At 36.0% G+C, this 16831-nt stretch overlaps 1 protein-coding gene across 47 annotated transcripts in view; it reads left to right on the top strand.

The window, feature by feature from the left end:
- DLG2 (discs large MAGUK scaffold protein 2) overlaps nt 1-16831 on the top strand; it is a 2299762-nt gene that overhangs the window by 1462791 nt on the left and 820140 nt on the right. For 6 of the 47 annotated variants that reach the window (XM_009007338.5, XM_035264079.3, XM_009007339.5 and 3 more), the window contains exon 1: nt 4650-4779. The exons of the other annotated variants lie outside the window; for them this stretch is intronic. In XM_009007338.5, coding sequence (XP_009005586.1) covers nt 4675-4779 — 105 coding nt within the window. In that variant the 5' untranslated portion in view covers nt 4650-4674. Of the gene's footprint in view, nt 1-4649; nt 4780-16831 lie in introns of those variants that run through there. 47 annotated transcript variants of the gene reach the window in all.

Below are 16831 nucleotides of genomic sequence, written 5' to 3' on the forward strand. Positions count from 1 at the left end.
TCAGTGAAGCCATCTGGGCCTGGAGTTCTTAGAGTACTTATTTCCTCTTTATTAGTTTGATGAAATGGAAAAAATTTCATCAAAAAATTCTTTCAAAGAATTTTTCCATTTCATCTAAGGTATCATTTTTTTTTTGGCAAAAAGTTGTTTATAAGATTTTTCTCAGCCACATACAGTGGCTTACATTTTGTAATCCTAGCACTTTGAGAAGCTGAGGCTGAAGCCAGAGTTGAAGATGAGCCTGGGCAACAAAGTGAGACCCTGTCTCCCCCCAAAAAAAACTTAGCCAAGTGTAGTGTGTAGTCCCAGCTACTCACAGAGCCAGGATTTTGAGTCTTCAGTGAGCCATGATCATAACATTGCAATGTCTGTAAGAATACATACATACATACATAAGATTTCCTTATTAGCTCTTTCATGTTGTAGGATTGTAGGATTGTCAGGGATGTCATCTTCCTCCCTCTTGATTTTGATAATTTGCTTCTCCTCATTAGTCTTGCCAGAGTGTTAGAGTGTTATCAATTTTATTGATAACCAACCAGCTCTTATTTTTATTGATTTTCTTCTATCTTCTGTTCTGATATTTTTTATTTCCTTTCATCAGTGTACTTTGGGTTTATAACTTTTTTCTAGTTGCTAAGGATGAAATCTGAAGTCAGTAATTTTATACTACATTCTTTTCAAATTGATATTCTGTTTCCTTAATTACTGCATTAAGGGAATACAACAAAACTTGATATAGTTGGTAGTTTATGGTTCATTCAGTTCAAAATAGATTCACATTTTTAATTTTTTTCTTTAACCAATGTGTTATTTAGAATTGTGTCATTTATTTTCTTAATATTTTGAGAGTTTCCAGAGATTGTTCTGTTATCAATTTTCAACTTAATCCTATGATGGCTGGAGATTATATTTCATATGATGTAGTTCTTTTTAAATTTATGAAAAGTTGAATTCAAGTTAAAAATATGTTCTATCTTGGTAAATACTATTGAACACTTAAAAATGTTTATATTTTGCTGTTAGTAAAATATTATATAAAGGTTTATTAGTTCAAATTGATGCCTAGTTTTATACAAGTCTTCTCCATCTCTACAGATTTTCTGTCTACTTGTTCTGTTATTTAGAGAAAGGTGTTGAGATCTCCAATTATAATTATGGATTTCTCTATTTCTACTTACTGCCTTCATCTCCCAGCAAACCAATTCTTTCTTCTCAATCCAGAAAGTCCATTGGCCATAGATGGATTTCTCCTCTCTGAAGTATGGCCTGGGTGTCAAAGGCTATAAGAATTGGAAATCACAGGGCCCACCTTGTTTGTTTCCTTTCTCTCTGCATTCACTGTTTTTTGTTGTCTCATGTGCATTCTTGGAACCCAGTTTTTCCTACATTGTGTCCTTTTTTTGGTTATTTTAGGTGGAAATGCAAATCCCGGCCCTGTTAATCTATTTTTACTGGAAGTACAATTGTCATGAAGTTAAATTTAAACGATTCACCAGCAGAAAGCATTCAATGTATGGAAGTCCAACCATATAAAAGTACCATTAGATATTCTGAGGTCTGCGGTCTAAGCTAGAGAATCGTGACATATTTAGATGTGATAGACATGTAGCCTAGTGACTGAGTGTTTAACAGAAAAAATGATAGCAATTGCTTATCAGGCATTGTGCTAACAGGAAGAAAATACACATGTTCCACTTGTGGGCAGAGACAGTCACACACTGAGTGGCAGTGGAAAAGAAACAGGATTGACATAATATTATGTTTATCTTTGTATTCTCTATTTCTAGCACAGTTCTTGGCAATAGTAGAGCTTAATAAATTTTTGTTAAACTAAGTCAAATTGAACTAAGTCAGACATTTAATAAGGTAAATATTTGATTTATCGTGGACCCCCCTTGAACTTAGTAAGAAGTTTAGAACCTATAAAAGTGAGCAGGAATGTAAAACACATAAGATTAGCTTAATAAAAAATAATAATTAACTAAGTAATATAACCTAAATGATTGAGCCACTTAATGGCCTCCAGAAATACATCAATGTGCCTATTTCAAAGAGTGAGGAGTAAACACAGAATTTATCACCTCAAGAGATTTAAGAAGATTTTAGCTGAATTTATGACAATGAATTATCTGTGAGTTGGCTAAAAGTAATATTGGTTAGCATCAGGAATAGGAAACTATACTTTTCAACCAAGAATGATCTCAACTTTAGTCTAAATCTGAGTTTGAAGCTGGGTAGTCATTGATTTACAACTTTTTCTTGGTGTTACTTTTTTCCAAACCAATAATCAGTGAAACCTTCTGACCTTGTGCCTTAGCTCTACCTTTCCTTTCTCAGAATTTCCCCTGTATCTGTATGACCAAATACTACCTTAACTTCATGCTTTAGCAAAGTGCTAAATCTTCCATGAGGCTGCCCTAATTTCCACCATGCATATATTTTCTTCGTTTATAATGGTTTCTAAATAATTTATGCTACCTCTCTTACAGCACTTAAACTTTTTAAAACTTGCCTTTTTGTTATTTGTACTGATTTACCATCTTTCTATTAGACTCTCCTTAAAGGTAAAGGCAACATCTGATGTACTTTCTAAATAAAGTACTGTCAAAAATTATAGCACATAGGAGATGCTTAATATATTTGTTGGATCAATGAATAAATTAATGACTGCAAGATTCAAAGGGCACTTTTAAAAACATAGTGTTTCCACATACAAAGACTATGAGTTCTTTACCTTTTTGTCCCCAAAGACTATAAAGAGAAGAGGATTTTTAGGAGAGGCCCTTTAAAGGAAAAAATAAAGGACCCTGATGAACAGGAGGTGGAAAAAGCCTCAGAAGACCCAACAGTTGGGGTCTGGAATAATTATAAACAATTGCTTAACAATTTCGGAGAGGATTAACTGCGATTTTGGAAAATGACTTAAAAGGCAACTTTTTATTTTCCTGTTGTTTCCTGAGAAATTCAGAGCATTTACTAATGAAGGAATATTTTCTGAAAGTGGTGGGCTGGCTGGTCGACAATGCATGGAGAAGAAGCATGTGGCTGGGGCAGATGGGAGACTATAAGGGCAGGAATGAAGGCAGAGGAGGGACTGTGGGTGTGAGCTGAACAGAACACTATGAATGAGAAAAAGAGAAGGTTGGTTGAATTGTTATAAAAACAAACTGTCTAATGGCAATAGCCTTATGGTGTACATTCACAAAGTACTAAGGAAAAACAATTTCCCTAATCCCCTACTACTACAAATTAGTAAAGATTTTGAAAGATCAGTTCTACTTTTCATTCTTTCAGCTCAAAATTGAAGGTAATGAAGGTAAGAGGAAAACTCCCCTGGTGTCAGTCTTTGAGACTTTAGCACTACAAGGTCATTAGAATGAATGAAGCTACCATCATGAGAGTACAAAGGTAGGAAAACTAGGTAACCCAAATCATGTTGCTCCTCCAAAAATAATACAGAGAAAATATTTCATATATGTTATCACACTGTTTCCTACAATTTGTACCTTGTTTGGTCTTCCTTGGATTTTCTAGGTCAATTAAAAGCATAATTTATTATGCTGTGAATTTCCCTCCTTTTGCCTCTTATTCTTGAGTAAATATCACTATTGTTTGCTGTGAAACCAGTCCTTAGAATACAGATTCCTTTGGAACTTCCAAGTGCTCCGAGCATCCAAGATTCCTTACCCACTAGCTCAGCAATCCTATAGAGGTATTAGGGACTGGTGGAGCCTTACCTCCCTGTGTAGGTACTATCCTTGGTGAAGGAAATTGAGAATATATCCCTAAATTCTTTTCATATTTTATTTCATGCTTACATGAGTCTTTTTTGCTGTCAAAGTGCACACGCATATTTCATTGGAATTAACACATTCCAGCCTACTCTCATTTCCCAAGAACATTAAAAGACACGATTCTCCTTGCATTATCTATATAAATTTTATCTAGAATAAGGAATAAAAGTGACTTTTCTTCAATACATAGGCAACATAAAGTTCTTCTAATTACTCTTACATTTTAAGATACCTTCTGGCTTGTCTTAGAGATAATCCCAAATACATAACTTATAGTATCATAAAGGCAGTAATATTCTGTAGGTAAAATATATATCACATCTAGCTCATAACTAAACTGAGAGGAGAGTTGGACATACTAAATGATACTGTGAGTATGCATGTTTATAGTTGTATTTCTCATACAGCAAAGTGCAGACATCTGTATATGTTCATATATGTGTGTATATGACCTACTCCCTTCAATGTTACTACATTTTTCACAAGCTGCTTAAATTCTACCTCCATGACCTGCCACCCAAATCTCCCGGTGGGAATATTTTTTCACATCTCCCTTCTTCCTACTTGTTTCCCCCCACACACTTATGGTATGTGCCATTTCACCAGACCCGTGTGAAGACAGGAGAACACTGATGGGATTGCTTTTCACAAGTGTGGGAATGAAAATTCTTCCCAATGAAAACATCTGTCTCTGTTCAAGTCATGCCCAGTTATCCCCCAAAAGAAATGTTCTGATTAACTTTTTTTTTTAAGTCTTAAGATAGCAGTTTGTGTAGCAGATCTAATTAAGAAGTTTATGTAACAGATCTGCAGGGTTTTTTTTTTCCTTCTTCAACTGGGTTCTATGAGCTCAGTTTGAGTGTTACCAGCTTTCGCTATGCAACGGCCAAGTGCTTCTCGGGCTGAGAATTATCAGCTTTTGTGGGATACTATTGCTTCCTTAAAACAATGTGAACAAGCTATGCAACATGCATTTATTCCGGTAAGGAAAATTTTCTTTCATTTTCCTAGGGATTCTTTTATTTATTTTTCCTTTTTCTCCTGTTATATCTATAGAGAAATGTATGTACTCTGTGCATTTGACAATCATGGTTATTTTCTCTGTAGTTCTGGTTTAGGCTAAATGTATAGTTTTTCTCTGCATGAATTCCTAATTCTTAATATGTCCAAATATTAATCAGTGAGAAAGAATAAACAGTGGTCCATTCAAACTCATTCCACTGAAGACAGTAGTTTCTAATAGTGGTATATACTAATGAAATGAAACAATATTGATATTTTGTATATTAATATTTGAAATAAACTGCAATGTTTATTTCCCCATTAGTTCCCCCAGAATTACTCGAATATCTTTTGCAGTTAGGTTTGAGATATATATATATATATAGAAACCAAAATTGCTTTTATTTATTCCAAGTAAAACCCACCAACAAACTTGTCTTGAAAAGTACAATTGTTTATTTGGTAAATTAGTGATGCAATATTTAGATCTTTGTAAAAATGCGTGACAGAAGTTGTATATAGCTATATAAAGTGAATTAGTGAATCAGTTTCATTGTGTTTTATTATGGAGAAATAATGTTTGTGCTTATAATTTATTTATCCAGAGGAATCAGGCTGACAACATTTGATAGGCTGAGATAAGGTAAATAAAACTAGCAAGAAGAATATTAAAATATTTGATCATTTTAATTAGATATACTTTGAAGAACTGAGATCACCAATGAGCTATGAGAGAAGATTCTTAAAAAATAATCTCTGCTAAAAATTATTTGGTACCCTCTCAAGAAAAACATTATTTCTGCCATAGAAACTCAAGAGATATACTTCTTTCAATAGTTGGAATAACTCTTCCTTGAAGTTCACGTTATTTTCTGACTCAAGTTAGATGTCATCATATTTTTCTCTGTAACTTGGAAATCACCTAAATGTCACAAACGCTGTGCTTTATTTGAAGCTCTTCTAATTGAACCACTATATTTTACTTGGATCACAGTAAGTCGATCTTGACTAGTGAAGACATAAAGCTTATATAATTTTTGTAGGAAGCCTAAAAAACTAATAGTGGGAATCTCTCTAAATCATATTGTTATAAGGATTCTGCTTTGCACTAGAATCTAGAAAGTATAATTTTCTTCTCCTATCTTTATGAAATTCTCTTTCTATTTTTTAAATTGTTGTTGTTATCAAAGTGTGATACTCCTTGTGAAGCTCAAGTATTTTCTCTTTCACGGAGACATTCCTGGCCAGGCAGGGTTATCTTCTTCCTTCTTGATACCTTATATGCACCTCTGATTTATCACCTAACAGTTTATTGTTAAGTGTTTTCCTCTCAGTCTCTCTAATTATATTGTAACTTTTGGGGTAAATGTGAAAAGGGAAGTAAGTTGGAGAAAGAAACTCGCACTTATTTCTTTGTGTTCTTGTTGTCTTGTCTTGAACTCCTTAAATATAGAATTGCATCTATTCCCAGTGTCTAGCACAGTGCCTGGCACATAAAGAGTGCTTAGTGAGCATGTGAGGGATGACTATATCCACCAACAAGAGTCTCCAATTTCCAATTAATGCATGACAGTTTTCATTAATAGATTTATCTTTACTGATCTTGTAAAATTGTTTCTATTCAAGTCCATCTGGAGAAAACCCAGAAACCTTGACTATAGCCTTGTGGTGGTGTAGTGATAGGGGCAGGGATGTGTTAGTACATGGAATAGACCCCTGTGAGTATGGTTAACCTTGGATTCAATTCATGGCTAAAAATCATTCATGGGCTATTCTTTCTCTCATTCCAGTGTATGTTTCCAGTTTCTCCTACTTCACACATTCATAAACTAATGCCCAAATTATCCTTCAGGTTTGCTTTATTTTTGACTGCTCTAAATCTTTTTCAGAACATATTGGGAATTTGCCAATATCTCAAGTGTCTTCCAAGTCTTTATTAAATATATGATTAAATATAAGGTGTTTAAACTGACCCTCGATTTATTTCTTTGTCAGCAGAAAAAATACTCTTTATTCCTTGCTTTATGCACTTTTTAACCCAATGATATATATTTCATGTACACACATGTATTTACACTTGTACACTTATAGGTACTTATGATGTTTTTATTAATGATATGCTTCATTATCAACAGTATCTTAATCCTAAAGTATACATATCCTATCATGCTGAGTCTATTATATTTAATAAATGATAAATATATGGCTTAAATAATTGCTCCTTTAAGATAAACCTTGTTCTCTTTTAAATCAAATACTTGAAAATGAACAATGTATATAAAGTATAGACACATATTGATGTTGTTGATCTTAGAAAAACTGACCTGAAAAGGTCATAAACAAGTTAATGCTCTTCTGTACATCTACTGTGAGTGTGGATTCCTAACACATCATTAGAATGCAGAGTCGCCTAAATGGTCTGGATCATCTCACTCACACACAATAAGCTATGGATCACAACTGGTTTTTCAGTCAGTGTAGTTCTGTGGACTAACAATACACCTGACATAAAATGTCAAGTCATGATATAATCTGCCCCAGGGAACAGCCATATAAAATTCATATTTGTGAAAGGAACCTGAAAGCAGCTGATACTTGGATAGTAGTGCCCAAAACAGTCTTCAGAGAAGAAGGAAACCGAACTATGAAGTCCTTCAAAGTTTCAGGATTTGATTTCACATTTTAGATCCTGCCCTAGAGTGTTAAGATGGAAATAAAATCTGGAATCTCAAGCAAGTTCATCTGCTGGATCCAAGAGCCGCAAGTGCAAAACAGCAACACAGAACTTTTCTTATCTTTCAGCATAAGTATCTGGCAAGTGTAAGCTCCTAAATATTTATTCAATGCATGAATTATAAAAAGTTCTCATGAAGTATTTTAAATTGGTTCCATCATGGGGGCCTAAAGGCATTCTTCTAGGAAGTTCGTATCTTTGGGTATCAGGCAAATCAAAGGCTTTGCAATTTTATTCAAATGAGTAGATATGCTTATAAAAACAGTCTCATAATTAGTAGTTCTTTTCATGGAGACTGGCCTGTGTTTTTATTCACTTGTTAATTCAATCAGTTCACTTGCATTTTCTGGAGCCCCTACCATGAGCCAGGTACTACTCTAGACAGGATAAGAACCCAAAAGTACACTTAAAACTTTTTTGTGACACCATCACTTTGTGAGAGAGATAGTGTTACCCCTTAACCAAATGGTGTCCTACTATCTCTTGCTGCAATGTACAAATTTGGTTTTCCTTATACTGCTAGTAATCGTATCTGGATTTGGTAAAAACATTCACCCTGGAATCAGTGGATCCTAAATACAGTTCTTATGCCTATCTTGCTGCTAGACTGGGGCTTCATTCAATCAAAAAGCAGTTGAAATATTATTCATTCATCTCAGAAAAACTTATCCTCACCCTATTGTGAAGGTTATGCAGCTTATTAAGCATTGAGAGAGATATAAACATGTATAAATCAGGGAAACTCCTGATTGGAATTCTGTCTCCAGGAATTTTCAAATGGATTTGCAAATCACTGTAATACCATATGCAAAGTGTAGAGCACCCTAAGTATCTGTGAATTACCACAAGAATTTAGAGAAGGGGAAAGCTTCATGGAAGGATATCTAAACTAGGTTAGAAGGTTAAACAGAATTTTGACATTCAGTAATGATGGAAGAAGAGGACATTCCAAATGGAGGGAACAGAAAAGGTACTTGTTAAGTGTGTAAACACAGTCCATTTTTCCATGTGTTCATCCAGTCAACCAATACTTATTAAATACCTTTTATGTGTCAGAAATTGTAATATGCCTGGAACATCTAATAATAAATAGAACATGGAGCATTTACATTCTAGTTGTGGGAACAGATATTAAACCTTTGCACATATATCTCTATTACACACTTGAATACTGTCCTATGAAAGTTGTTTATAGTGTTTTTTAGAACTGAATTCTATATTGCACATATACATACACAGATACACATCAATTATCAGAAAGTATAGCAACAGTAGATATTTTTCAAAGTCACTACAAACAAAACAGAAGAAATAAGACATTCTCCCAAGTATGCTGTAGTCTTAAAATACAGTTTATTTGTCCAGCAAACAATTAACACATTCTGCTTGCCACACCCTGGGCTAGATACTAGCAGTTCAAAAACTTAGATAGTTAAGGCCGGGCGCAGTGGCTCAGGCCTGTAATCCCAGCACTTTGGGAGGCTGAGGCAAGGGGACCACAAGGTCAGGAGTTCAAGATCAGTTTGGTCAATATGGTGAAACCCTGTCTCTACTATTAATACAAAAACTAGCTGGGCATGGTTGCATGCACCTGAAGTCCCAGCTACTCAGGAGACTGAGGTAGAAGAATCACTTGAACCCGGGAGGTGAAGGTTGCAGTGAGCCAAGATCGTGCTACTGTACTCCAGCCTGAGCGACAGAGGGAGACTTCGTCTTAAAAAAAAAAAAAAAGATTAAAAAAAAGTAAAAAGTTAAGATTTACTGAGCACCCATTTTATGCCATGCACTGTTCCAAGCATTTTGCATGTATTATCTCACTGAATTCTGTCAACAACATCTGATGTAGGTACTACCATCACCATTTTACAAAGCTTAAAAGAGAGATAAAATAGCTTTCCCACAGTCACATAGTTAATAAATGGAATGATTGGCCGTTGAACTCAATGATCCAACCTCAGAGCCCATTTTCTTAATCATCTCACTAGAGTAAGAAGAAAACAGTGAAACTGAGATAGCTGCACTGCAGTATGATGAGGAGCAGCATTTAAAAGATACATATACAAACAATGGTAAATGCAACAAGAAAAGAGTGATCCATCTGCTTGGAATGGAAAGGAAAGATAAGGAAGGCTGGAAAAAGGAGAAAAGTCTTGAGTCAGTTTTAAAATAGGGGTTTACAAGATGACGGAGGTGAGAGGGTAAAACACCTGGAACAAAGGCACTAAGGCATGAAAGAGCACTATGAAATGAGGATATGTTGCTAACTTTCTCCAACTTGTGATCTAACACTTTGAGCATTAGAGAAGCAGCAAGGTCAGAACAATCAGGATTAGAGTTGGGACATATTTAAGGTCAGGAATTATACAGGTAAATCATAATAACTACACTAAATAATTCAGGCCCTCTAAAAAGGAACTGGAGCCTCAGAAGAGAACCTGCGGTTAAAAAAGAGATGGTTTCCAGAAACCTGGCTTCATTATCTCTGCTACATGCAGCCTGACCTACAGGTTGACAACGGTGCCTAGAACTGAGGGTATATACATGGAGAAGCAGAGAACATTTGTACACAGATGTAAAAGACTGAAACAAATGTAGAAAAGGAAAAGGAGATGAGAAATGATGTGGTCTCAAAGAAAGACACTAAGAGAAAGGCTGAAAAGGACTAAGAGAGGCTGAACTGTGACTTTTTGGGTCCCCCAAACTCCCAGTTCTTAGTTCCAGTCTATCAGGCAGCCTGCGCTGCTGTGCTTCCTGCCCTTTTAGCCTGACAACAAGTTCTGTATTTTGCTTAGGCCAAAGCAAGTAGCTTTCTATTCCCATAGCCACAGAACTTTAAGATCGGGGCCAGTTAGTGACTGGTGATATAGGGATAGGATACAGAACCACAAGAAGAAGGAGGACAGAGTTGAAAAGAAGCTAAACAGATCAGCTGAGGACACTGGTCTTCAAACTGAGGTTTTATTCTTCAGGACTTAACTCTCATCCCCTTTCACAAGCCTTCCCTGACACCTTACCAGAAGGCATGCTTTCCCCCTCCTGCTTCAACCCTGATTAACACCCCCAGAGAAAAAAATAAGAGTAGGGAAACTTCTTACCAACTGCTTTAATCTATATTTTTGTATGCAATCATTACAATGCCAATATAAAATAATCCACTGCTATTATCTACATTTTAGAGGATCAGTGGGGTTAAGTACCTTGTTTAAAATCATGTGGCCAGTAAGACCGGGAGAGAACTTAGGCCTTCTAACCATGATCCCACCTGCCTTTCTTCATGCCTATCATGGGACTTTGTCCCTATTTTTCCTCATGCATTTTTTTCTGCTTTGTAGTATAAGCATTTGGAAATTTTCTTTGATTTCCACATTACACTATGAATTCCTTGCAGGATAAGACTATATGCTTCTCCTCTTCCTACTTTCTGCAGTGCCAAGTATAGTGTGTTAAATATTATGTTTGCTAAGTAAATCTGTATAGATGGAATGATGAGTACTTAAGAAGAGAGAACTTAAGCAACAATGAAATGTTAATGAGGAAATGATCCTTCTCGCCTGAAATACATTTTTAAATTCTGCCTTCTGAGCTCCAGCATCACTTCCACCATTCCTGCCTCGCTGATCCCTGGATGTGTAGTTTGAACCATCACATGTTGAGGTCAGTTCTAAATAGGATTTGTTCAGTGATGACTTTCAGTCCCAGTTCATGGTGTTCCAAGTGTGTTTTCTCCTTTCTGGATTCTAAATATTACTTGACTCATCATCCTCAATCATGTTGGATTCATTTCTCTATTTCATTCCTCTTAACCTCACTTTGCATTTCTGTTTGGTAATACCCCAGTTTTTAGTGCATTTCCTTTTGAAGAGTATGAACAAGGCTATTAATGGAATTTCTATTAGTATAGGAGTAAAGATGACACTTAATCTATGGAGATGTTCGATTTAAGGCGGGGGGGGGGGAACTACACCAGAAGCGACCTGGATAATTACAACAGCTTGGGACTGCAAGAACATTTGCAGATTGCTGGTAAAGTGGAATGAAATTGTCACTTTTGGTTTTTAACAAAAAAGCAAGAGCCTGCTATCTTTATATTTTCCTGACTTGTGAAGTTTGCATTTTCTTTGACTACCGGTCTTGTGATGCCTGTGCATACGTATCTGGAGGCCACGAGAAAGTAACCCCAGGTGCAGGACGCCCTCTTTGTAGTCCAGTATTGCTCAATAGAAAATGTTTTGATGACTCGTTAAAATGGAGTATTAGCACTGATACATGTTTTTGTACAACACAGTAAAGCTCACATTCTGCCACTTCCACTTTCCACACACATCCCAGAAATTGCAAAAATAGAATCCCAAGCTTATTTGTTACAGAACAGAAAAACAGAAAGTTGTTCAGAGTTAATAATGGAGGTCTTCTTCCATGTAGCAAACGAAAAATTTAAAACATGTACACATTAAAACCTGAACACCTTTAATGAGCTAATACTAGATATGTTATACTTTTTGAAGCTTTATTTAGATATTTTTATTTAGCAGGAAGATGCTTAAGAACAATTTGATTTCTCATTTTCATCATGTAGAGATGAAAACAATTATACCAATGGTTTTACTCTTGCTGCTGCTGCTAAGACTACCTCTATTACTACCTATCTTCTCATATTAATTTATCTTGTTACAATTTTCAAAGTAGTATAAACTAGATTACTTCTCATTACAACGTTTGCAATTAGGCAAGACAAGTCTTATTATCTTCATAGTATTTATATGAAAATTAAAGTTTAGAAAGTCGAAATGGCCAGGATCAGAAATGGTTAAAAAGTAAGACATAATGTAACGGGACTAGAATCTTAGTTCAGTTTTTATTATGAGTCAGAGTTTCAGCTACTTGAAGGAACCTTGTTTCACCATTTGCTATCATGGGCAAATTACTCAAATTCTCTGAGCTTCAGTTTCATCCAATGTAAAATTAGATGATATATAACTTTTTAGTGTTATTTGAAGTTCAATGAGATAATATGAATTAAACTCTTAACACAATGCCTAACCCAATAATGTGCCCAGGAAAGGTTTTCATTGTTGCTGCAAATTTTCAAATGTTATCCCAAATATATACATTTACAAATTGCATAATGTCTTAACATATGACCACATTTGTTTCTTGAAGAACCACATGATATTGACTAAATAATAATTTTTAGCATCTATACATGAATAGAAAGTTTCAGAGATTAACCAGCTAAGATCATTGTAGAAGTGAGGAGAAAGGTCTTAATTACCAGTCAGATAATCCAAGTTCTAAATTCTTTTATTACTATTTTTATGGTATTCAAAATTAGGCTAGTATTAAAATCAGGAATCATACAATTCTCGTTATAGTGGTATATAACCTTAGAAATAATTTGGAGAGTTGAATGACTCGACTAAGTTCTACTGGGCCATAGCCAGTCCTAGGAGCCTCATCTGCTAAATCCAAGTGCAGGACTAGAAGATGCTCATCGTATAACATGAAGCATAAGATACAAATGTTCTTATCCAGTAAGAGTGGGCGAGGAGGAGTCATGAGATGGTTGCAAATATATTCATAAGGAAGTTATCATCTTCTTTCCAGTTGGTTAGAAAAAACCTCTGTAAGACGAGTGAAGGTTCCAGAGTACCTGAGATTGCAATTCTGATGGAAAAAGAAGTCTGAGAGATCAGAATAGAGACAGCCCCAACCTGGGAATCATCATTTCACTCTCCAACTTGTGACAGAGTCCCCATGTACCAGAAATCAACCTGCTCCCTGCCCACCTTCTCTTTCTTTCATTCTTTTCTCTTATTTCCCTCTCTCTCCTCCAGCCCACAGCATAAAATAACATTCCTCCTTCTTTATGTTAAACACCCAGTCGTAGCATTATGCCAGGCCTAGTAGGAGGTAAATTGAACAAGCAGTATCCTTGCTTTATAGAATAATTGAAAGTAAGAAAGCTACCGGAAAACTGAGAAAGCACGAGTCACATAGACACTGCCACTGTGGGAAAGTGGAACAGCTGTGGGGCTAGGAACTGGTTGGCATTTTAGATCCAGAGATTTGTAGGCTCTTGGCTTGTAGAACAAAGACTTCATTGCCTAATTGATAACAATATACAAACACATCTGCAGAATATATTCTTTGGCATCGGCAAATGCCAGCAGTATTAGGGAACCTCTATTTTTCTAGTCCCCATTCACTTATTTTTTCTTTCTCTATTATTTTTCTCTATGTTTTTCTTCATTGAAAATGATTCTAAATTGAACATTAATTTTGAAGAAAAATGGGTTGAGGGGAGATTCTTAGACTCATAGATGTTATCAGAATTTAAAATAGGGAAAAATGAAACTAAAATATTCTCTACCCTGTTCTTCTCAAAATGTGCGCCCAAATGCCATTGTTTAGAAACAAGCCTTGGAACATCTTCCAGACCCACCATAAACATGAGCTCATTACTGATTACTAGTGGGTAACAGTAAACTAACTCATACTTCATCTCTGTCTCTCTCCCTAACATTTCCTCTCACACAAAAGAACCATTCTAGATACAAAATATTTTGAGACTTTCTCTATAGTTCCACCTGTTATATTTCAAATCTTATTGGATGATCTAGTATCAAATTATGGTTAGGAGGGGAAAAATGAAAGCAGAGGGATTTTTTTCTGGAGTTACAGATTATATAAAATGAAGAAAGCCAAGGATGGAAGAAAGAGCTTGGTAATAATTCTCAGCATTACTTCAAATATTTTTTACTCTTTATATAGAGGAGAACTCCTTGCTGCTGATTACATGGTTCTTAGGGCAGAAAATGAAACTGTTTACAATAAAAACAAAATATGAACCATAAACATAGAGCAGGAAGATCATATATAAATTTTTGAGGTGTCTTGTCTAAGGCATACAGGGCCTTATCCTGCAGCCAAGTAATTAGAAACCAGTTTATATCATTATTCTCTGTTGAATTTAACTTTTCTCTTTTATTTCTGCATGCTTTTTCTTAATGTCCTGTCTTCTAGCTTTCTATGTCTGAGTGGTAGAACAGAGATCATTTCCCAGAAGGAAGGGTTATACAGAATCCCTGCTTTCTTTACAGTATTTCCTAGCAGGATGAACTTTACAAGAAGCAAAATCAGAATCCTGATGAGAAATGGACTCTTCGAGATCATTTTGCTCTTTATTCTTTAAAAATCAAAATAAATGGGGAGACTCAGTAAATTGCTGAATTTACTGGGTCTAAAACTAACATCTCCTGACTCCTGAGTTCTGCCATCTTTATACTAGGAGCATAATTCCTTGACTGGAGTGTGGTTATTTCCAGGGAGATAGAGTGCCTGATTTTTTTTATAGCCATGCAGGAACCACCTGGGTGGTCAGATTGATTCCATTATAAACGACTCAAAGCATTATGTTTCTATTAAAAATTGGAATAATACACAGTCATAAAAAGGAATGAATTAACATCATTTGCAGTGAGCTGGATGAGACTGGAGATTATTATTTTAAGTGAAGTTACTCAGGAATGGAAAACCAAACATCGTATGTTCTCACTGATTGTAGGAGCTAAGCTATGAGGATGCAAAGGCATAAGAATGATGCAATGGACTTTGGGGACTTGGGGAGAAGAGTGGGAGTGGGGCAGAAGACTACAAATAGGGTGCAGTGTGTGCTGCTCAGGTGATGGGTACACCAGGATCTCACAAATCACCACTAAAGAACTTACTCATGTGACCAAATACCACCTGTACCCCAATGACTTATGATAAAAAGATGATGGTGGAGTAAACGATGAAAATTGCATTCATTTTTCATATAGGACATGGAGTTTTGAATAAATGTCTAGTTTTGGGTAAGTCTTTGGGGATATATTTTCACATTTTATCTGGAAAGTTTGAGAAATGCTGTAGACACCATTTTGCTTTTTCATGATTTTGGGGTTTTTTTTGAGACAGAGTCTTGCTGTGTTGCCCAGGCTGGAGTGCAGTGGTGCCATCTTGGCTCACAGCAATGTCCACCTCCTGGGTTCAAGCAATTCTCCTGCCTCAGCCTCCTGAGTAGCTGAAACTACAGGCTCATGCCACTATGCCTGGCTAATTTTTTATATAAATATATAAAAAGTAAGTAGAGATGGGATTTCATTGTGTTTTGAGTTGTTAGTTTATTCCCCAAATCCCATGCTTCCTCCCACCGGTCTAACTTTTCCTGAAATGTACAGTGGAATAATAAGTTAGAGTAAGTAACACTGCCAGCAGCTACCATCTTTGTTCCACACAGGGTAGTGGTAAGACAAGAATATGGATTTTGAGTCAAGAGAAGTGAACTTTGGCTCCATCTGGTTATTAGTCTAGGGATCTTGCATAAGTTGTGTTACAGGTCCATGCCTCACTTCCCTTATCTACAAGATAAACATAATTGGAATATATACTTTATATGGTTGCAATAAGGACTAGGGAAGAGTGGGTACAAAGTACCAGTGTATAATTAGCATAGAGGAGTCTTTCTGCTTATAATTTTCCTTCATTTTCATGCTCTGCAGTGAATAGCATGGTCTGGAGTGCATGACAGGCTCCAGATGCTCACACACAGACACCATAAAGCAGTGTGGTACAAGAGCTTGTCACCAGAGGGCACCATGCTGTTACCCCTTACTACCCATTTTATCTAATTCTGTTACCTCAAGAGTTTCTCATGAATTGTAACTCCTGTTGCTGTGACTCTAGTCCAATAGGTCTAAAAATCAATTTACAATCACCATCTAAGTGCTTGAGTGTGTGTTGTATGTACAGCACTATTAGGAGTGTAGGTGGAGTGGCTGGTGAAGAAATAGAGATGAGGACACTGACCTCAAAATGATTACAGTTTCTGCAAGGAGATATGAATACCACACCTGAACCAATTAGCTATCAAGATGTATAAAAATAGAAAGAAACATTCATTAAGAATGTCAGGGCTTAATGGTTTCACATAACTTATTTAATATTTAAAATTCTGTGTGAACTGAACTAATGCAAATAATGAGTGCTTAAAACTTAGGGAATAGGATGTACAGATTGAGTCCTGGAGTGACGGCAGGGAAAGTTTCATGGAGCAACTGGAACTTTAGCGTGTCCTTGCAGGAGGGACAGAATTTGGTTAGAGAGATAAGATTGAGGACTGCAACTGATTTAGGACGTGGGAAAAGGAAGAAATGAAAACAAAGACGCTGTGGTAGGCATGAGCAGGGTATGTGCTTGGAGTAGTAATGATCGTTGCCTGGTGGAAGGAAAATAGAGGAGGAGGATGGAAACTAAATAG

This window comes from Callithrix jacchus, chromosome 10 (genome assembly GCF_049354715.1).
Source record: "Callithrix jacchus isolate 240 chromosome 10, calJac240_pri, whole genome shotgun sequence".
NCBI classification, from domain to species: Eukaryota; Metazoa; Chordata; class Mammalia; order Primates; family Cebidae; genus Callithrix; species Callithrix jacchus.